Genomic DNA, 23,364 nt, shown 5'->3' on the forward strand with positions numbered 1-23,364 from the left:
GAAAGAAAAAGAATATTGTATATTTCAAAACTAGCTCACTGGGGTTTAAATTTCATTCATATGTATATATATAATTTTTTGAAATGAGGACCTAGTGTTGTGGCATTTGTAAACTTAAAATGGAAATAAATTTGTATTTCTTAGAATCTTATATCAATTTATGATCACTCAATTTCTAATAATTTATATTAGTAAAAAATCTCATCTCATTTCATCAATGGGCATTGTGGGGCGTTACCTTCATATTTATTTTGTACGTGTCCATTTGAAGTTTATTTAAAATATAAATTGTGTTTTGCCAATCCATTGCATTGTGTAAATAAGCAAGGGGGTTTGTGTTTTATTTATTAAAATCATCTTGAATTGGTTCATGAATATTTTAATGGTCAAGTCATGGCTTTATCCACAAACTTCATACTCATATCATTTTAGATTTAAAATGGCATTATCATCTATTGTACATGGAATGTTAATTGGTGTATAAAATGTTAAGCTGGCGTGTGAGGTCTTTTAGAAATATTGTACGGAAGAGAACTGGAGTGGAAGTTGAATTGCTTATTTTGCCATCATTTCTTGTTGGGCCAGAACTGCATTATTCACATTCAAAGCCAGTTTTGTTGTTTTACAATACACGCCAATATTTTACATTTTTTATATAGAAGATGGTACGATAGGTTGTTATTATAGGTTTTGGTGATTGGTACATTCTTATTCAAACATGATAGCATATCAGTCAGTATACATTTTAATGGGGGTGCAACCTTGGGAAATAATGTCATTTGATTAGTGTGGCGAACTATGGCCGTATTAGTGAAATGCTTCATATACCAAAACAAAAGTGAAAAAAAATAAGGACTCAATAGGCTGACATACATCCTTTAAACTGTACAATACTTGCGTACAGGTATCAAAATATTTTTAAACGTGGTCATTGGTGGGGAGACTAATGGGTGCAGGTATGAATGCAATCCCAATCAATGGCTTCAGTATCACTAACAAATTTAAAAATTAAGTGTCAAATCTTTTATTACCAGCTACAGACCAATGGAAAGTTGTATATTGGTTACATTTTATTGCTTAACTCAGTATTTACTTTGATTGCGCACAGGTTACATCAGGCATTATCTGTATGCGTACAGTAAAATAATATTCAAAACAAGGTTTTTGTCTTCCTCTTAATGTTAAAAACTATTCCCTAAGCATAGGTAAATTGTCACAGAAATTTAAAGTCACTTAAATGTACCAGTGAGAGTTTCAAATGTTGCAAAGTACCTAAAGCAGTTTTGGATGTGACCACCATGGGTCAAATATCTTGGGATTGTATGAACATTTCAAGGGGTTAGTGAGTAGGAGCACAAAAATATAAATACTCATGAGTTTTTAAACTGAACTGTTAATTTAAACCTTATTTTTCTTCTTCTGTGAGAAGCTTTATATTAGAGGCAAAATTTGAACCCGAGATGCATTCTTGGTTAAACCTTTTATAGAGCAAATTTATGCAAAGTAAAGTTACCTTTATTTTGGGAAATTATGAAATGCTTTCAAAAAGACCTCCAAATGTTAACTTTTTCCACGCTTCTCAATAAAATACCAATATGAACAACATTGCTAAATCACTGCCATTTTCTAGCCACAACAGATTAAAAAAAAAAAAAAAAAAAATGGAAAAACAAATAACCGAGGAGTTACGAGGCCAGAGCACTGTGCAGCATTTAAATTTTGAACACCAAAACAACTCTGAGCAAACATTGTGCATTTGAGTGAGACGACTTTCATGCAGTTTGATTTGTGGCGTTAACAGTCATGAAGGTACTTTTTCACATTCTATGCATTTACACACACACACACACACACTGACTAGTTTTTCTTAAGACTGGGAAAAATAGCAAATGAACCCAGTGGGTTTGGGCAACACTACATGTGAGGTGAAAACACTAGGTTGAGCTTAAATATATTTTATGCTGCATAGCCCAACATTTTTGTCCGTAACCTGTTTAATTTGTTTCCTATGAATAAACAAAAGATTTGCATAAATATATTTATTTATACCAATTACAGACCCGTACAGTCCAGGTAAATGGAATATCAATACAATATTTAATGTGTATTTGGGCATGAAATACCTTTTTTTTCTCTCTAGCTTAGTACACTGCTACTTTTCTCACTTCTTGTAAATACAGTAATATAATTAGTAATTATATTTAGAAATTGTAATGAAGTGTATAAACCCAGGAATACTGCTAACCTTTTAAAATTTAAACTGTGGTATTAACCCTCATGCAGCAAGCATGCACATTTAAACAGATTCAGGAGATGGTGAAGAGCTGTGTCAGATCTATAGTTAACTGGTAAGTATAATTAATACCCACAAAGTTGCCAGGTCAGGAAGGAAGGCTCAAAATGATCAGATACATTATTTTTTGGTTATAAGGTTTGGTATACATAGACTCAGTAAGGTATTTATAAATACTATTAAAGTTATCTGAAAATAATTGTTCAAAGAAATCATTCAAAATAAGACATCAAAGTAGCATCTAAGACAGCAACTGCATCAAATCCATTAGGATTTTATGGCGCATCTCCAAAATATGCGAGTCCACATGATTGTAGCTAATCATTGGGATCAAAGAACTCGGGATGACTTCTGGGGCAAGTGTCAACTTACCCCAGAGGTCAGATCATTCTACATAGATCAACTTGGGACCTGTCAACTTGGTCCAAAGTCAAGTCAACCTACAGGTGTCAATTTGGGGGGTCAGAGGTCAGGTCATCCTAAAGAGTTGTCAACTTTGCTAAAATATGACGTTCAAACCGCAAGACAAAAAAATGCTTTGGTCCGTTCTGGATCATTATCGAGTAGTGTAACTCTAGGACTTCATAATGGTCCAGTGTAATGGAAAGGGTAAAAGGAAATTGGAATAAATAGAAAAAATGTAATTAAAGGATGGAAGGAGGAGTAGGGGAGCAATTAGGGTAGAGAAGGACAGAGGAAAGAGGGAGGAACCATTGTAACGGAAGGGGGAGGGGGTGGATAGGAATAAATATAACAAATTGAATTAACTGGATGGGAGGAGGAGTAGATAAGAAGTGTAAATAGAACAGAGGAAGAGAGGAGGTAAGAGGAAGGAGGGAGGAAAGATATTTAGTGGAAAGGTTAGGTTGGTTAAGAATTAGGAATGAAAAGAATGGATTGTAAGATAATATTGGGGATAAAATGAAAGGATTAGTAGGATAGAAAGAAGGTAGAGCTGCCACCATCTATTTAAAATATATTTTTAGATGAGAATTGGAACTCCTCTTAAACCACAGTTATCACATTGAGGATAACTTCCAATAACATTCAAACATAAATAGAAAAATAATACCTTATCTTACAACCCATCCTCTTTGTTTAGATGGTACCTATTGCGTAAAGTAGTAAAATAAATGAAGCTAAAACAAATTTAAATCTATATTAGGCTTTGGATATTGTGTATTAGGCCTAGGGAGGTTAGGATAGGTTAGTTTAGTTTGTCAAAGCAACACAGGTAAAAAAAATTTTTTGGGTTTATCCAACTCGATAGTTCAGATGTCTACGTTCTAATTTTGTTATGCGTTGGTATATACACAGTACAGTACTATAGTTCTCATCGTTACTATAAGTAATACCAAACAGGAGGATGGGTTGTTATCTTAGGATAATATTAACAGACATTTAAAACTTGGAAATTTAAAATATATTTTTGCATTATAATTTTGAATACCTGTACTACTTTACATGCCCACTTAGCATTGATTATATTCTACAAAGGAGTAGAGTCACTGTACCAGAAACTGAGAACCCAATACAGCTAACTGCCCCTGGAGTTTCACCACACACAATCATGGAACACAAGTACATCACCTCTCGGACACTCACCTGGTTCAATATCCCGATCGGATGAACTTCGTGGGCACCACAACTCTTATGGTTTGAAGACTCGGCTGACACTCTTGCCTGGAGACTTGGCTCACTCGTGTCTACACAATCTTCTCTCTGGTCTGAGGACTCGCACTGTCATACCTCCTTACTCTGTCTCCTTGCTCCATTTTCTGATCTCTTTCTCAACTTGTTCCCGTCTTTTATACCCCTGGATCCCCCTATTATCGTTGGGTTATCAGACGAAGCTGGTAACTTCTCAAAGGGATCAATGTTGACCAGGCCACACACTAGAAATTGAAGAAACGATGACGTTTCGGTTTGTCCTGGACCATTATCAAGTCGATTGTGATGAGATGAGTGAAGCAAGGGCATTAAGTAAGGCAAGAGAGGTGAGGAGACTGAAATCTTAGAGGAAGACTAGAGCAAGGCAAAAGGTACAGAAGGCAAGGTGTAATATAGGCTGTAATAATAGGAACGCAAGAGAAACGGTTTCTCTTATGTTCCCATTCTTACTCATTATAGTAGGAGTAAGTCCAATTTCTAATGTGAGGATTGGTTAACATATTTCAGCCACGTTATTGTCTTTTCATCTGCAAAGGGATCAACTCGGGCCACATTCACAACTGTTACACCAGAACAGACAATAATGTTGTTGTTTCTTAATTTGTGTGTGTGTTTAGATATATCTTCACCCACGTTAATACAGATCGTCTGCAACTTGGTTAGAGGTTGGATCCCCCTACAGAGGTCAACTTGCCCAAAGGTCAGGTCATTCTACAGACATGTCAACTTAGAGATCAGGTTATCATATGGAAATGTCAACTTGGTCAGAGGTCAGATCATCCTTCATAGATGTTAACTTACCCAGAGGTCAGGTGGGGGTAGCTGTGAATTGATACCTTACTACAGAGGTGTCAGATGTCAGGCTATCCTACAGAGGTGTAAAATTACTCAAACGTGTAATAAGAATCGGATCATTCTACACAGGTGTGAACTTCGGCGGAGGTCACATCATTCTATAGATGTGTCAACTTGGTTAGAGGTTGGGTTATCCTACAGAAGTGTCAACTTACCCAGAGGCGAGGTCATCCTACACAGCATATGCGCCTTAGTGTTCTTTATGCGATCCTCAGCTGACAATTTTTTTTATCCAGAACTACCCCAGAACCATTGTGTGTGCGTGTTTAGAAAGGTTTGTACCTGGATGGGGTTTTAGGAGTGCTACTCTCCAAGCCTGTCCTGGGGTCAGGCTAGACTTTTGAGAGCTTGGTCCAACAGGCTGTTGCTTGGAGAGGCCCGCAGGTCCACATATCCACCACACCCCGGTTGGGCCGGCACTTTGAGAAAACTATTTAGTTTTCTCTTGATGTCCACGTTTGTTTTGGCAATATCTTATGCTCATTGCGAGTATGCTGAACAGCCATGGATCTTAAACCCACTGTGGGTGTTGGTAGGTAGGTCCCACAAGCTAAAGCAAGGACAAAGGTAATTGGGGGTGAATGTATTTGTACGGTATATAACAATTCATGAGAAACTCTGAACACTTGGCTGTGGATTGCTTTTCAGATAATGCTGAAATGTTGTGCAGGTCTCATTTGTTCCTATATTATGTATGAGGTTATTAAACAAAATACTTTTTAAATAATTTTTAAAATATATATATGTATATACTGTATATACGTATATCAATTCAACACATTTTTGGGGTCATTTCTTAATACTGTACTTTTTAAAATATAGTTAGCGCTGAACAAATCCACAAGGGCCGTGACAAGGGTTCGAACCTACGTCCGAGAGGATCCCAGACACTGCCTTAATCGACTGAGCTATAACATGGTTGTAACTCAGTCGATTAAGGCACAGATTAAGATTCCTTTTCACATTAAAACTATGACAAGTTACAAAGATAGGTTGATAAAACCTTAGCTGGAGAAGGTTCAACTGCTCTACTGGTCTTTCCAGCCAATTCCCAGGTAATACCGAGGAAGCACAAAAACTTTCGTTTTAAAAGAAAAATGAGCATGGAAAAGTGTTCTACATTTATAATTAACAATTGCCTTAAATATTCTGCATAGTATATATTCAGTTTGATTTTTTCAACATTCATAGCAAAGTGAATGACATATATAAACAATTTTTCCATTCTTAGAAAACACTCTTGGAAGACGTGTTGACCAATTCCCAGGCATCTCATACACAGCCGCCCCCAAGTTCCTAGCCATTCCTACTGCAGATGTCACATCATCAAAATCGTCAGTGATGACTTGAAACACTTCACCTTCCTCCGGAGCTTCAGGAAGACGAACCGTGATGGAGTCCATTGACACACGGCCTACTATTGGGCACAACTCTCCTGTAATATAAAAGATCAGGTTTTATCCGTCAGCCATACAGATGTGCATTAAGTACACAGGTTTTGATGAAATACCTGCCCGAGGCTCACAACAAAGAGGAATACTTCAACTATAATGAAAATACCAGCACTAAATGAAATAAAATGGCAATTTCTGGGCGAGCCCCAGTGACTCCCTGAAGCTATAGGCTGAGATGGTTACCCCTCACACAGGCGCAGGTAGTGGTGACATTGATTGTCATTGATTATGATGGAAGCAACCAAAATGTGTATTAAAAAAAAAAAAAAAAATACTGCTGGATTTAAGATAGACCGAAGCCTCAACACTCACCGAAAGAAGAAACTATCTCCTATGTAAACAAACTATCAAATTTTCTCTGAACTAGCATGACATCATTCACACCATGATCATGAGGCTGGCTAACATCAGAACTGCCTTCAGAGACCTGTGCCTAACACACACAATCCTTCAGAACCTTGTATACCATGTATGTAAGGCCAATCCTGGAGTATGCAGCCACGACCTGGGAAATATGAGCCTTGGAACAGGGAACCAGTGAAAAAGTATCAACCCACAAAGCATCCACCAAAGCAGAATGGGTGGCTTAAAGGTAATAGCAGAGCCCCGCCACCGGACAACACGATGTACCCCTGGCTGAACAAACCATGAATAACCAAAGGACTCCTTCGAACGTCAACTGACTTTCTTCACCAGAAAGAAAAAGAAAAAAAAGAGCCAGCTCCAAGCGAACCTAACGCCCACGAGCCAAAGGAAGAAAACCACCACCTCTAGACAAGAGCATGAAGCTCTTTGACTCAACACCCAGAGGCAAGAGAAATTATAAACAAAGCCGTAAGAAAAGACTCTCGAACTTTGTCCAAGGACCAGGTTGTCTCAGGTGCTGCAAGAGCAGGTAGGAGATGAAACAAGGTACGAAACAGCCTGTGAAAGAGTGCAAAGGTGGTATCTATATAAATGCAAGCTGCAGCAGCCCTGCCAGCACTGCATGATATGAAACAGTATTTGGCACAAGATGCTGATCAAGAAAATTAAAAGAGGAGTGCATCATACTTTCAGAAACTGAAGAGCAATTGCAAATGGAAATGAGTTGGTGAAAGGAGCACCACAAAGCCTTATACTTCTGCCGAGAAAAAGAACACAGGTAGGACACCATTAAAGAAGCCACCCGCATGCCGTCAAGATGGCAATAAAAATATTTACAAAATTATGCAAATGCAAAGAGATGTGAAGGAGAAGGTTGAACCAGTGAAGTATGTCACTGAGCCGACCTACTGATACTGACAAAGCTGCAGAAAAATGCCTGGGTTTGGACACCAAGCAAGCAGTGCCCAAAATCATGATTGACTCCTAGTCACAGGGAGTTGGAAGGATCACACTTCTCTGGTAGGACCAACCTCGCCAGGACCTGTAGCAAAAGCCAAACCATGGAAAAAAGTTCAGAATCCCCCACCTCGACCATTCCAGCAGAAAGACATCCACTACAAGGGCCTTGAGCTGTATACAAGGGAAAGCACAGATTCCATGCCAACACAAACATACATGATCTTGCCACTTTATGAACCACTCTTGAGATTAAACCCCAACCCCCCCTTTTTTTTTATGGAATTCTGCTCTTCCAACCCCTCTATACCATGTCCTCTCTGTCAGGGCTTTGGCTTCAACTTCCACAGCTTTGGACCTGTTACCTCATATACGACATCCATCAATGCCATTAAGGAGACTTAAGAACCATGTGCATGCTACCTGACCACATCTTCATTTTCTAAGTTGTTTGCCACTGTATAAATATTGAAACAGTTCACCATGAGTTTCAGTATCTTCTCAGCATGGTCTTATGATACTGAACACACTTTCAAATAGGGTAATAACTTGGTTGAACAGAAACTGGATGGGTGATCATACAGACAGCCTTACTTTAGATTGGTGGAACTTTATAGGCTTATAATGTTTCTTATACCCCCATAACAATAATATACTAGTAACCACAAGCCATTAAACTAACCTGTCTTGACTCTCTTCACTGCTCCGTCACCATTGCTGAGCCGTCGACTGAGCCCATCAGACCAACCTGTGGTAAAATTTGCTATCCACTCTTCTCCCTGCGTCTCATAGGTAGCGTCGTAACCAATGAAGCGACCTGCTGGCAGCAGCTTGAAGAAGGAGGGCTGGGCCACAACTGAGAAAGCTGGTCGGAACCCACACTTGGCGAACTGTTCGACACTCTCACGGTCTGCACCTGCATGAAGTAATGCCCCAGTTATTCAAGTCTTTCCCATACAAACTGGTAAATAATACTGTAAAATACATGTTACAGATGATAACTTTACAAAGCACTATACTAAGAAATGTATACTAAGAGTATACCCACTGCAAGTACAGTACTATAGTCTAGTCAGTTTGTGGTCTGCCCTCGTGCCTATGATGTTCAAAAGTATGCCACTCGACTTTTTTTTTTTTTTTGCAAATACCTTATGTCCTGGACTGATATTTGGAGGCAAGGATTTTGGAGGTCAATCAGGGTTTGACAGCCTGGACAATTTTGGACATTCTTAGCAAGAAATTTGGCCGAATCAAGTGTTCAGCTTGCATAAAACAAAGGGGTGGACCCCATATGAATCAGATTACCATGTGTAGACAATACAGTACTTCATCAATCAGGCAGCAACTGCAATAATGTATACATATTTTTCAATTAAAGCAAGTTTAAAGTTATGGATAAACTAAGAGGAAAAATAAAATGAAAAAGTACTGCACAAGACCAAAGATGTATAAATTTTCACACATGAGTTTACACTTATAACTTTAAAGCTCAAGTACTTTTTGTTTTTTTTTGGATTTGTGCGCTGCAATTGTGCATTTCTTCATCCTAGTGGAAATCTGTGGGAACACCAATTATGTAGCAGCAATATTTAGTTACAATGAGGAATCCAGAAAGGCCAGTAGCAACAGCCAACCCATCCTCTCTACTTATATGTCCTTACGGCACATTACATGCAGTACATTGGTTACCATAATGTTCATACTATGAAAAGTAGCGGCTGACAAAAATAGACATTTTCTATGCACAAGTTGTTTAGGTGGGTTACTTGGGTTCATGCATTTGGTTAGGACATTGAATTTTGTATATTATGGCAAATCAAGAGAATGACCTAAACCAACATGGCTTTAACATTAAACATGAATATGTTAGGTATCAACAGGTGAGAATCTACCCCAACTTGAGACTCGCTGAGGAAGGGCTTGCTTGCTACTGGCCTGAGCCGGGGGCCAGCTGACAGCCCTGCTACCAAGCCTGAGCTCAGGGCTAGTGGAGGGTAGCCCTGCTACCAACCCTGAGCTCAGGGTGGATGGGTCCAGTGGAGGGTGGTCCTGCTGTCAACCACAATTGGGGATGGAGGGCACTGGAGGATAGCCCTGCTGCCAGTCCCATGGTGTGAGGAGGCCAGTAGACAGTGGTTCTGCCATCAACTTTGTTCCGAGGCCAGTAGAAGTAGTCCCTGTTGCCGACTCAAGCTGGGAGTAGTGACAGGTGACCTACTGACCTGAGCTGGTAGTAGTAACAGCTGACCTGTTATTGACTGGAGATGACAGATGACCTTGAGCTAACCTGAGCTGAGGCCGGTGATGGAACCCCCAGGACGTATGAGGTCAAGGTGAGTACCCAAGTCCTGGACACAGCCAGTGGTGGCTGCCACGTGCCGGGTGAGAGGTCGAGTTCTGCCACCAACACACCACATTACAGCATGTATGCCACACAAAATACTGGCAGTTAGAATTTGCCATCAAGCATTGACCAATAGGTGATCACAGTGCCAAACATTAGGTTCACCAATTACATAACATCTGAGAACAGTACATTATTACATTTTGTGGAGCAAAGTAATAGTATGTATTAATTTATGTTAGATTACTTTGGTAAGGTTGTACAGGTATTTTTTTTTTTAGTAGCTTAGCAAGCCTGGTAACTGGCAGGGCTGCATGCAACATATCACACTATACATAATGGTTCTAATATATATCTACCATGTTCTGGTTGAATGTACAGTACATCATGAAATTGTTACACTATTCTGAAGCCAAATTATACAGCAGTCTGTAAGCATTCAAAAAGCATATTACATATCTATTTAACATGTAAAAATTTCACTCACATTGCCTCATCCAAACTGCAGTAAGTTAATTTTGTATTTTGATGTTATTGTAATTTTTCAATGTATTACAGTATATCTGTTCTGTTGCCAAATAGATTATATAATAAAGTAGTCTATGCCATTTTCATAAATTATCACTTACAAACCGTGTACAGTATTACTTCTACTCGAGTCGTACAGGGATGTCTGGCAGCATATCTGACCAACCTACACCAGTCATCTAGGAATAATTTAACATACCATGTAAGATTTAAAACTCCCACAGGTACACTGGGCTTTCTCATGCCTCCAGTAAACAGAGACCATTTTGAAAAATATTCATGGACACCATTCCTGGGTGATGTCTCAATGTTCAGTAAGCATTGAAGGGTAATGCATGCAGCATGATCTAACAGCACCAATGTGCACCACTGTGTGGTCACACAAGGTGAATGACTTGGGTGACTCACTGAGTGATCCTTGAACTCTCTGTGCTGCCAACTGATGGTGAATAATTGGAACATTGGAACTAGAGGGTGAACTACCTAACTACTATGCAAATAAATTGCAGAATTGTTGCATTACCTTGCTGTTATCCATTCTGTTTTGCCCTACCCTTCTGGTGGCTGCTATCATGGTGAGGGTGATCACATTTTTCCTGCTCTCTGTAGAGCCAGGTTTTGGCCTCTGGTCCCTGGAAGACTCTATAGAGAGTCACAAGGGCCTGGTGCGACTCGACAGTTGAGGAGCTAACCAGAGCTTCTAGCAACAGTGAGTCACCTTTGAGCCCTCCAAAAAATTAATACCTGCATTGCTTCTGTAGATCTTTTAACACTTATCGTATCACTTGAGCATGAAAATTCATAACATTATTTAAAAATTAAAGGAACTAATGCAAACCATAAACTTACTTAAAGGGCTCTGTAGCTTGAAGAAATATCTCTAGTTGCTTTTGGTTCTTCTCCTTCTCTGTGATGGAGGCTTGGAAATGTGTGTACATGGAGCTGATGGGAACCTCCAGGTCATCCAGGGCCTGGACCAGGTCAGGGAGGTGTGCTGGCTGGACACCATAGCGGGACATGCCTGTGTCTATGTTGATGGCCACACTCAGCCGAGACCCATCCTGGGGAATGCCAACACAGTAATGCTAGTTCACAAATTCTTTTACTGAAACGCCAGTGGTAGTAGGGCTTAACTCAGCCCCTGCACGTGACATCACGCAGCCATGCATTTTACTTAATTTTTTTATACACTGTGGCTGGGAAAGTCAACAATTGCTAATTGCAATTGAAAGAAGTAAAATGCAAAGCTTTATAGAAGCCAGGGATGGTGAGGGGAGCATTCTTCACCCCCTTTTCCAATAGAAAAAAGTGAGGAAAGTTATGCAATTTCATTACACTGTATCAGGCATTTTTTGTAGTTTTAACAAATTAGATTTACAAAATGATGAAACTACAGTACAGTACATGTAAAATGTGGCTGTAATGCTATGACTGACTGGATAGACGAGCGTGTCCTTGGAGACAGAGGCGAGAGCCGTCACCCAACTGATGGAGGGGATGAGGGAGTGTGTCGTTACTTCCAGAACCTCACATGCCAGTAAGTTACCTGCAAGAAAACATTTAAACATTTAATTTTGGAGGCTCATGATTATAACGCATGCATTTGTAGTGAATGTATTATGTTAATAATTATGTAGCGAGTGTATTATGTTAATAATATACTTGCTCCACATTTTTCTCGTTTGAAAAAATTACGATAGATATAACTTCTTTGCTACAGTATAACAATACTATATGAGCTCTTATCCCAAGCCAGCTGAACTAAATATTTGGGTTATCTGGCTAAAATCATGTATGGATAACTTCCTGACTACACTTTGCCATGTATAGACAGAAGTCCAGATAACCAGAGATTACGTTTTCAAGATCTACACATCACAATCTACTGTATCAAATAAGACTGAATTACAACAAGGTAAGCTTAAGTTTGTTTTAAATTGCAATTTTGATTTATAGTACCGTATGTGTGGAAATTTGGTTGTGGTACAAAATTTTTGGATGTTCCCGTTAAGAATTCTGCTTATCTGGATGTCTGGCTAATCCAGCGAGAGGTCCTTCCCATATAGGCCAGATAAGTGAGCTTCTACATTATTGCCCAAGTTCACTTATGGAATTTATTTAACTTATGCTCACTTAATGTTCATGGAATTTAATGTGAATAAATGCTATGTTATAGAATGTGAAGAAAATTGACCACACAAAACCTGCTTATTATGTGAAAAAGCTTTAAAAAAGTCTGACAAAGAAAGATCTAGAAGTGGTTTTAAATTCAAAGTTTTATTCAAAAGACTGTGTGCAAAGAACTAAGGGAGTGATCCAAAACACCAGCGAACTGCCAGTGCAAGGGCAGTGCTGGGGGGGGGGGGTCACCCAGGAAAGGAAGCCCTGAGCAGATGCAGCTCCAGGCACAGAAAAGCTAGGCTTACACAATGTAACAATGTACACAGAAATGCATTAAAGGCAAAATCCAAATATCACTTGGCTGAAAAACAGTAAAACAGTGGAGCTTGCACAGCAAAGAGGTAACCTGACCTGGTTACAGTCAAATGGTTGTAACTGCATCAGCATAAGAACCGAGGGCTCAAGCCCTGAAAGATCATCAATCCAATTACCACCCCCCTTGCCCCCCTCCAAATGAGTTAGAAAGATGTGGGGAAATGAGCACAGACTAGTTTCCAGAAATTCAATAGTTTCTATAGATAATTAAGGGGATTTATTAGGAGGGTTGTGAGGCTTTGGTCTCCCTTGAATCCAGCAGTTGTCCATTTTGGCTCGTTGACTTTTCTGGACGCCTTTTCCAGCGAGATGATGATTCATCATCTCCCAGCATCTCTTTGAGGGGGGTGGGGGGGTCAGGTTCTGATTTTGGTCCCTGGTAGGCCTAAGAACTCCATGGCTGATCTGACCTAGTACTGTTGTTGGGAACCATCTCAGGAAGATGGCTTCAGAGAGTCCCATTTAGGGGTTTCATCAGATAAAAACTGTACATTACTTTTCCCGAGATCAAAAGTGGAATATGCAGCAGTTGTATAGTGTCCATATGATCCATATCTCAAGAAGCACATCAATAACCTGGAGGTGTAAAGATACACTACCAAATGACTTTCAGAACTGAAAAAGAACTGCCAAGAGGAGAGGCTAGAGGTGTTAAATATGTTTCTGTGAATGATGCTACTTCTACCACTCTACCAATTAGCATTGGCATTCCACAGGGTAGTGTACTTGGCCCATTTATTTCTCATTTACATCAATGAAAAAGCATATTCAAATCTGAAAAAAATATGCTTATCAGACAACAAATATCTAGATAACTATCCAGGTGGTTTGAAAAGGAGGGGTGTAGTTTGTCCTGGTATTTGCTGTGAGGACAAGCTGAAGTGTCATGACAGCACTGGGAAGATGGGACACCATAAGCTCTTATTCAGTAACTACAGTCGAGTAATTAATTTACAGAATCATACAGCACTTACCCAAGATGGTGATAGGGATGGTAATGCCATGCTTCCTCAGGTAAATGCCCTCGGCCACCGTGGCCACTGCCAGCTCCTGGACACCTTCCTTCAGCAGTGTCTCCACCACCTTCATCATCCCAGACCCATATGCCCCTCCCTTCACCACACCCATCATCCCTGCCAGAAATGAAATTCACATTACAGGAATGTGCCACTTAAATATTACACAATTTTCATTTTGACTACTACATTTTCATTCTGTCAGTTTATACTGTATATCATAATCCAACTGCATTATCATCTGTGGTCAGAACTATATTTTGTACTTACAGTTAACTATTTTCACTTATATAGGTGTCATTAGAATATAGAAGCTCAGGAGATTTATATTTGCTCAATAATATTAAATATTAGTTTTAATTTCATTTTTATTATTACATTATTTTATCATTTTAATGTGTGCTGTATTTGCTCCTAGATTTAAAATTTTATTGCAATTATTTTCATTGTATTGTATCTAATGCCTGAATCCAAGTAACTTACCAATGTAAATCTCTTCTACTCTTTAAATTAGTTATATCATCAAACAAACTCACTTTACTCAGATCCTTGTTTACTTATAGTTAACTATTTTTATTTATACAATTAATAAACCCAGGATATATATATTCACTAATATAAATTACCAGAAAATATCCGGATCAACATCCTCTAACTTGTTCAGTATTTTAAGTGTCAATGAGATCTGCCCTGCCATGCCTGGACTGTAGTGTTAGCCCTGTGGCCTGCAACTGTTCCCAATACGAGAGATGACTTAGCACTGGAATGACTTTTGTTGCCCAGTGCTGCACCTTCTCAAGCACCTGCGCCTGGGTATAGCTGCTCTGCTATAGCTAAACAGTAATCCAAATGGGGTGCACCAGAGATTTATGCAGTTGAACCATTAGCTTCTTTTCCTTATAGTCAAAAGTACACTTTATTATCCCAAGAGTTTGGTTAGCTTTTCTGACTGCTGCCCCCACCTGTTATACAACTTTTAATGAGTGGTGGATTTTGACTCCAAGATACTTTTCTTCATCATCTGTTGCAATGCAATGCTATTAATTTGGTAGTCGTGGCATGGGTTGTTATGCCCCACATGCAGGGTCTTGCATTTGTTGATATTAAAAGGCATTTGCCAGTCCTCTGACCATTTGTGGAGTTCATGTAGGTATTGCAAAAAACTCCAAAATAACACTAGCCTATTAGTATTCAACTAAAATGTCAGATCACTTGGTAAACATTTTGATGGCATCAATGCACTACTTGAAGCACTAGGCACTAAACTATCTTTCATTATTTTAACAGAAACCTGGCTAAGTATAGACCATACCCAACTATACAACAAGATTATTATCTGTTATCAAGATACAGTACCTTCAATTGCACAAGTGCTATTAGCAATAGAGACAACTAACGTGAATATACCTTTGCTTAATTCTCTGCAAAATCCTTTAAATAGTCAAGAGCTATTGGAGCTATTTATAGATTTACCAATGCTAATACAGCTGCATTCTCATATAATATAAGGAACCTTATCATAAACAAGAAACTCAAAAAATTCTATCAAAGGAGGTGACTTCAACACTGACCTCTCAACAATACTACATGGTTTACAGTATCAAACATTTCACAGGTCAATGACCGCCCAGAAGATGGGTATGGGGTGCATAATAAATGAACTAAATTAACTAACAATGAAGAGGCCAATTGTAAACTCATTTCTGTTAAGGGCTGTGTAGATTATATAAAGCTGAATAATAATTGCATCGTTTGTACTCTTTTGGGAGCGGAAGCCAAACTCGCAGGGGCTTAATTAATATGTTGAATTTTACGAGGTAAAAGTAGAACTGTTTGTAAGTAAACTGTTCAAATATTTTTGAAAGTGTAAGTAGATTTGATATTAGTCTTATTATTTATGTCAGCTATCTCGCTTTCTTCATGAGACCTGCAGGACACTCACTCGTGCTGGGTCCACAGAGGGACCTGAGCACGCTGACGTTGTGGACGACGGCGTCGAGGTTGACGTGGATGAAGGAGGGTGCCCGCACCTGCAGGAAGGCCTCGGTGGCCAGGGACACCAAGCAGGTGGTGGACAACGCCTCCATTTTGCTGGAGGTTTCTCCCTCACTCTCTCCTGGCATACTGATCCTGAGGAATGGTGGAGAGCTTTAATAATAATAATTTGAATTTACAAGAAGGTACAATGGGTTTGAGAGATTACATAAGAGTGGTATTTTTACATTCTTTCAAAGCCACTAACACGCTTAGCGTTTCAGGTGGGTCCTTAATCTAACATATCAGGTAAGATGAAAAGGTACGTTGTAGCAAAATTTTATAACATATAACTACAATATAAATTGACAGGTGATTACACTGTACACTGGTGTTTGGTGAAGATGTGTGTTGACCGAGTCATTGCCTGCTGAAGACTGCTATGTCAGAGTGCCTCGTATGCTACAGTACTAGACCTTGAGAAAAAGTATCCTCAGTGTAATATCATAGCAAAGCCGAATCTCAGAGGTGAATATATCCCGAGGCTCAAAGATGAAGCAGCTGTGAATATTCTCATGAATTGGAGAATGCGATGAACTCTAGCCAAAGGACACAATAAGGAAAATCATTGTCCTCTACTATTCCCTCCACGTGTGCCCAGTCTCATTTAGAATAGTTGAATTATGTGGTGCCAGCTGAAAGACGCTACATAAAATCTAAGGAGAAAACCCAATAAGTTCTAGTCACTGTCAAAGAACCAATTCATGAGAAACTTTATCTCTGCATTTGAGGCGTGTTCCAACAAAGGCCTTACACACCAGAGCCCTTAAGATGCTTCAGATGTTAGATTTGGGCATCAAAGAAGGCTGCCAAGGTCCAATGAAGTGTGGGATCTGTAGTCAGCTCCATTCACACTTAAAATATACCTTGACAAACAAGGCCAACCAGATCATGCAAGCCAAGTGCCCAAACTGTCGTAAGGCACACCACGCCTGCCTGGGATGCCCCGAAAGGATTAAAACGATCCAAAAGAATATTCACATGTCCACAGCAGCAAAGGAGAATTATCAACCCACATATACAGTATATACGAACTCCCCTGTCCACAAAAGAGCGTGGAGCTCACCAAGACCAAACCAGATTGAAGGGGGAAAATGCCACACCGGCCATCATGGCGGGTGAGAAAGTCTCCGTCCAGGACAGAGGGAGGAATGAGGGCACAAGAGAATAGTTCAGTGTAGTCTCTCGCTTGTTGCATACAACAAAGACACTCGGGGCAGTGGAAGCACGGGTGTCAATTACTGGGCCGCGGGGACACTAAAAAAAAAGCCCCGAAATCATCAAGATAACCTACTAGCATAGAATATTAGCGTAGGACATGATAAAGCATCCTGTCTAGCATTCACAGGATGCCTTATCTCTACTACGTACAGAAGCAGATGTGTTACGTAAAATTAGTTTTGAGGATCTCAAAGACTTTGGTATTAGAAAAAGAAAACTAAATAAAGTGGAAGTATACAAATATAATAATTTTTCCATCCAAGTTGTTTCATTTCGAAAAATAAAATGTTATTTACAGTTTACTATTGTTTATATTTTGAATTAGATGTATATGGGGCACAAAAACTTTTAAGTGCTTAGGGCCTCTAAATTTATTTATCCAGCCCTACTGGTGTGAGAGAAGACTTGGTCCAGGAATGATTTTGGTCGCCCGATGTTGAATTTTCTCCGAAGTTCTAAAGATGGGGTCCCCATGCTTGGACACAATAAGCCAAGTGAGGGCGCATCAGAGATTTATGCAGTTTACCCGAGAGCCACTAACACTAGTGGCCTCGATGAGGACAGGAAGTCGGCGACTTGTCGCAGCTTCCTTTATGATCTATCTATTCCAGTTGTACTTTAAATGTTAACCAAGTTTTGGCATTTACCGCTTCGGCGGGTAGGCGGTTCCAGGGGTTTATAACCCTGTGGATGAAAAAAGCATCTCTTGTTCTCAGTCCTACATTAATTGTGGCTTGTTGAGCTTGCAACCGTTGCTCCTTGTTTGTGTTACATCTGACCTTCAGAAGAAATTGTCAGAACCAACATCCTCCAAATTGTTCAGCATTGAGAAAAAGAGATTCAATGAGATCCGCTTTGTCACGGTAGAAATATAACTACCATCTTTTTCTTAGACCGTCACCCGAGCAACGCCGGGTACCCTGCGTCATTTTATAAAAATAAAATAAAACGCCCACCTGAATGTTTCGGGTGAGCGAAACTATATGCAATATAATTATACAGTATGCAATATAATACAATATGCAAAATGTTAAGTTTATATTAATGAAAGGCCAGGAACGAGGAAGGTCGAGGGCATGCAACGATATAATCAAGGGATCAATATGAGGGTCGGAGAGCGCTAGTGGGCCCCACTGGCTCGACCCCCCTCCTCCCACCAGCCCTGCAAGCTGTAGTCGACCCCACCATAATTTGTGGGCCCCTTGAGGGACTAAGTAGAGGGAGTAGAAATAGCCTAAGCTACTCTATCCCTTTGAGATGTATTTCTTTCTTGTCTCAATAAACATACTTGAACTTGACCCCACCATACCCATTCTGTGACCGGTAGTATGAAAAGATTACTTGCACATATAATGGACTCTGGAAATGAACCTCAAAATTCGTTTAATTGAACAGGTTGTATCATTGTCCGAGCTACTAATTGATAGTAGCTAACAGTTGCGTTAACCAACTATTACCAGCTTATCAAACTTACGTGAATCAAACTTATCTTATGTGAATCTTGTTCACATAAGAAAGTTCTTATCTTATGTGAATCTTATTCACATAAGAATAGAACAACATACCATGAACACCCAAATCACGGAACTATTTACTCTACCCACCATGAGAGTAAGGACAAGACCAGAACATAACGATGCCAACACAGAAGACACTGTTCAACATAACAGGCCAATTACACCTGATTAATCTTTAGGAGCTGTCTCGTATGGGCCAATGGGCCTTCTGCAGTTACCTTTATTCTTATGTTCTTCGTCCCCCATTTATCCCCTATGTATCCCCCTTGTTTTTACTTTTATTGTACTTGTCTTATCACCTGACCCCGTGCGGGTATAAATCAACGAGTTTTGTAATTTCTTTTCACTTGAGAATGAACCATGGAGGTTCGAAACGTTGTGCAAATTGTATAAATAAGTAATACATTCTATAGTAATTCATTTTTTTCTTCACCTTGAAATAACGAAAATGAGTTTTGGGGAACTCCTCTTTCAGTTAAGCCCTGATGCTAGGAAAATAGAGGGATAGAAGCCCTAAATCAGAAGATAGTAAATACTGAATATGCGGTCATATTCAATGAGACATGTTTAAAAGAAAACCTGCTGCCAGTATACACCAATATAAACCCATAATATATATATATTATAACACACACACACACCCCATGCGGCCCCAGCATGGAGCCCATACCTTGTCAAGCACAAGGTGAGGCTTGAAAAAGTTCAGAGATATGCCAGTAGGCAAGTCCCAGAACTAAGAGGCATGAGTTACGAAGAAAGGGTGCGAGAAATGCACCTCACGACACTAGAAGACAGAAGAGTAAGGGGAGACATGATCACTACCTACAAAATTCTCAAAGGAATTGACAGGGTAGATAAAGAGAAATTGTTTAACGCGGGTGGTACGCGAACAAGGGGACACAGGTGGAAACTGAGTACCCGAATGAGCCACAGGTATGTTAGAAAGAACTTTCAGTGTCAATAGTTAACAGATTGAATGCATTAGGCAGTGATGTGGTGGAGGCAGACTCCATACACAGTTTGAAATGTAGATACGATAGAGCCCATGCAGTAGGCTCAGGAATCTGAACATCAGTAGACTGACAGTTGAGAGGCAGGACCAAAGAGCCAGAGCTCAACCCCCGCAAACACAAATAGGTGAGTACACACACACATTTTTGTAACTGCATCAAAATGGCAACTTGCTTAGTAGCTAAATGAGTTGTAGGGCTCAGTCCCCGAGCTCATTATGTGCCTCTAGCTCTTCCCACTGCCACCCACAGGATGGGTATGGGGGGCATAATAAAAAAAAATAAACTAACTGCGGAGAATAGCGATAAATTTTAACCTGGAAATTTCCATCACTCAGGGTTCGTGCGGCCTTCATGACTAGGGCGGTGTGTTCTGTGGCTGGGGGGGTGGGGGGTGGGGTGGGGAGGGAGGGAGGAACAGTGAGAAAGAAAAAAAAGAAAAAGGTGCTGGGAGGGGGGGGGGGGGGGGGGGGAGACAGCATAGAACAAGAGAGGTAACTTGACAGGCATCAGGTAATCCAGCACATGTGGGGACTGGAGATACATGATGGTCACGAGGAGAGAGGAGCCAGCAGGGCGGCAAGGATCCATCCCCTTTAACTCTGCACCTCTGCCACTCTAGTCTGCGTCATGCCCCTCGTCGACCCCATGAACAAATCACATACTCATACCACCCATTTTTTTCATTACCATACATATACAGGCAAATCAGCATTGATAAGAAAAAAAGTTTTCTTCAATTCCATATCCCCGACAAACCTTAAGTACAATTTTCTAGTTAATTTACAAATTAAAAATTTATACAATCGAACTTATACAAATCCAATTAGATTGATTGTTTTACCTAATATAAATTAGTACTAAAATCGCCTAGGCCTGAAGGAGGCCGCGGACTGGCCCTGGCGTAGAGAAGAGCACATTGATAAAAAATGCATTAAATGAACACACAGCCTACAGTTCTTGACACACTCAGAGCCCTCATTAAATAGTCTACCAGCACCCAACTGCGTTCCTAAGCGTGTTAATAAAAATGAGAACGCTTATAATATGGGTCGATGACCTAACTAGCGTCTCCCGCCCTCAGTAAACCGCACACCTTATCGGGCTAATTGACGTCAAGCTTGATTTATTGGAAAAGTGAATGTTCTTCCCGCACCTAGTGACATTCACTCTTCATAGCATTCCTTCCCTCAGTGAGTGAATGAATGCTGTCATTCATTGACGAATGAATGACAGCATTCATTCGTTAATTAATGCTGTCATTTTGGAAACATGAAGCTCAGTCTGTTAGGAAGCAAAAACTTATAAAAAAAAAACATTTGCCATGCCAATCCTGACCTTAAGCGCTTCCTAAATGGCTGTAATAACCATCACAAATAACTATATAACTATCCAGATGGTTTGAGGGTGTGTGTGGTGTCTGGTGGTAATGGATTTGGTCCGGGGGCAGCCTCTCAGACTGGCAACAAAGTATAAATTTTAAATTATCATAAAATAGTCTAAGATATCAATGATTTTTTTTATCTACTGTGTTCTGTTCTCAATTTGGGTATTATTAAGTCCTTGGAAAAAAATCCACCGGTCAAATTTATACTATCATATATGTCTTCAAAATTAAAGGAGTTACATGTTGATTTTATAATAGTCTGCCACAAATGGATATTTTTTTGTTTTTTTTAAGTTCAATATGCACCGTGGCGTTTAGAATAAGTGGATTAGCATTGGAGAAAATGAAGGTCCAGGTGTTGAGTGGCATATACAAGATTATTTAAAAGTAGTGTCTAAGTTTATACTACTTTGTTGAACACCAACATGTTAATTTGTATAGAATAATAAACCCCACATTGAGAGGCGGGACCAAAGAGCCGAATCGCAACTAGGCGAGTACATTGAGTTAGGAAAACGCTGTCAAATATAGATACTATTAAAAAAAAATCCCCAATTTTGTACCCGCATGATAACGCAAATTTTAGCAGTTGGAAAATATCAATCTTGTTAAGACAGTTCACTTGAGAAAGTTAAGCAAGTCCCAGTTGTGTCTGGATAAAAGCGACAGGATGAACAACCCAGCGGGTTTTCTACCTATTGGGGAGTGTTGTACACGCTACTTTGGCGGTATGCCCACACACAGGATGAGTGACGCTGCCCAATACTGTCACTATGGTGGTATATTCACTCACAGGACAAGTAACTGCCCAATAAACTCGCCCCTTGAGGCAATGTGGGAGAAGTACCATCGTTCACAGAGCTGGTGCTTGTCATTGGAAATTTCCATTACCTACCAAGTCGTTTAAATTACCAAAATTTAAACCGCCATGAAAACTACACATACAAGTATGCTAAGCTTGCATACTGTGGACGATGGTCCACGTGGCCACCCTGGCCGCCGGTAGGATGGGTGTGGCCACAGGCCATGATGGCCGAATAAAAGGTGTAACTGTAGTTCCTGAATCCGTTATGCGTGTCTAACCTTTCAGCTGTAATAACTATACTAGTGTATAGTTAACACTGCGAATAAATTTACTTATATTAAAGTAACTAGCTCTTCAGTGCTGTAATTTGCCGCGTTACCTCGCGTCAGGATGGGTATGAGGTGCAGAATATTATATAATACTTACCCCATCATATTAATACAATCGTTGTTATTGTTTTGTCCACTTACGTACAGATACTCCTGCGCCACACATTATCAGCTGCTGAATCAAATACTTGTCTTGGTGAAAGTAACTACTCGAGCAAGCCGTCATGTCATTGACCTTTGTACCTTGTTCTACACAAACATAAATCTCCCTTCTTGCATTAATAAACTTTTCAAATGCATTACGTAACACCCTCACAATAACGTAAATTAACTGGCACACAACACGGTAGCTTTCAAGTCCGACGAAGAATGATTTAAATACCTTCACTAAGCACAGGCAGCTACAGCCACCTCTCCGCAGTACGTGTTCCCTCGACGCCAGCTGGGAGCAGACTAAATATACAGCTGTTGAGGCGCGAGAGATGGACCCTTTAACTCGGGTCCGGGGCGAGGGGAGGGGGGGAGGGAGAGTCCTATTGGGACCCTCAATTTGGCCTCTGTAATCCTTTACACCACCGCCCACGAGATGGGTATGGGGTGCATAATAATCAATTTGCTGGATGAGGGGGGGCCTGCCCCCCACACGGGAGGATGGGGGGGGGGGAGGGGATGAAAGGGGCAATTAGAGCCTATTTGCAATAATGATAATGTTTAATAATAACAATAACTATTATTATTAATTAGTTTAAAGTTTAGTTTATTTAGGTCAGGGTACATAGAACACATGAGCACAACACTAGAAATAAATATCTCTTTGGTATTCCCAGAGTCGCAGGAGCTGGTCATGATAGTTTGTGGAGTGTACTGTAGGTGAGACTGTAGGTGAGCGACAAAAATGGGAAGATAGCAAAGTGACGTCCATCATCCTTATGCATCCTGTTGTTTTTTTATTTAAAAGCGACGATAATCGTGGGATAGGATGTACCCCGGCGTACCCGTATAGGGTTAATCGCAAATTCTAATGGCAACACGAAAACGCATATCACCAGACACTATAAGATGCTTCGCGTCAAAGAAACGC

General features: G+C 40.1%; 1 protein-coding gene across 2 annotated transcripts; it reads right to left on the bottom strand.

Annotated features, from left to right (window-relative positions):
* Positions 1-5,535: 5,535 nt before the first annotated feature.
* LOC123757521 (alanine racemase) lies at positions 5,536-22,784 on the bottom strand. 2 transcript variants are annotated; one of them, XM_045741232.2, is made up of 8 exons: positions 22,666-22,784; positions 15,923-16,110; positions 13,939-14,097; positions 11,905-12,014; positions 11,318-11,529; positions 9,884-9,993; positions 8,279-8,512; positions 5,536-6,254 (listed from the first exon to the last, which is right to left on the bottom strand). In XM_045741232.2, the coding sequence occupies exons 2-8, from the start codon at positions 16,101-16,103 to the stop codon at positions 5,998-6,000; spliced, it is 1,263 nt and encodes a 420-aa protein (XP_045597188.1). In that variant the 5' UTR covers positions 16,104-16,110; positions 22,666-22,784; the 3' UTR covers positions 5,536-5,997. The 2 variants fall into 2 exon arrangements, with proteins under 2 accessions (XP_045597188.1, XP_069183203.1); XM_069327102.1 differs by lacking the exon at positions 22,666-22,784 and adding an exon at positions 22,381-22,400.
* Positions 22,785-23,364: the final 580 nt, after the last annotated feature.

The sequence above is a fragment of the Procambarus clarkii genome, chromosome 19, assembly GCF_040958095.1.
Source record: "Procambarus clarkii isolate CNS0578487 chromosome 19, FALCON_Pclarkii_2.0, whole genome shotgun sequence".
NCBI classification, from domain to species: domain Eukaryota; kingdom Metazoa; phylum Arthropoda; class Malacostraca; order Decapoda; family Cambaridae; genus Procambarus; species Procambarus clarkii.

Bases quoted from the DNA above. Each gene is read 5' to 3' on its own strand.
- LOC123757521 (XM_069327102.1), bottom strand. The intron at 11,530-11,904 runs GTCAGTCATAGC...GGCATTCCCCAG, and splicing joins AGGACACGCTCGTCTATCCA to GATGGGTCTCGGCTGAGTGT. The intron at 9,994-11,317 runs GTAAGTTTATGG...TGTTGGTGGCAG, and splicing joins CAAGCTACAGAGCCCTTTAA to AACTCGACCTCTCACCCGGC.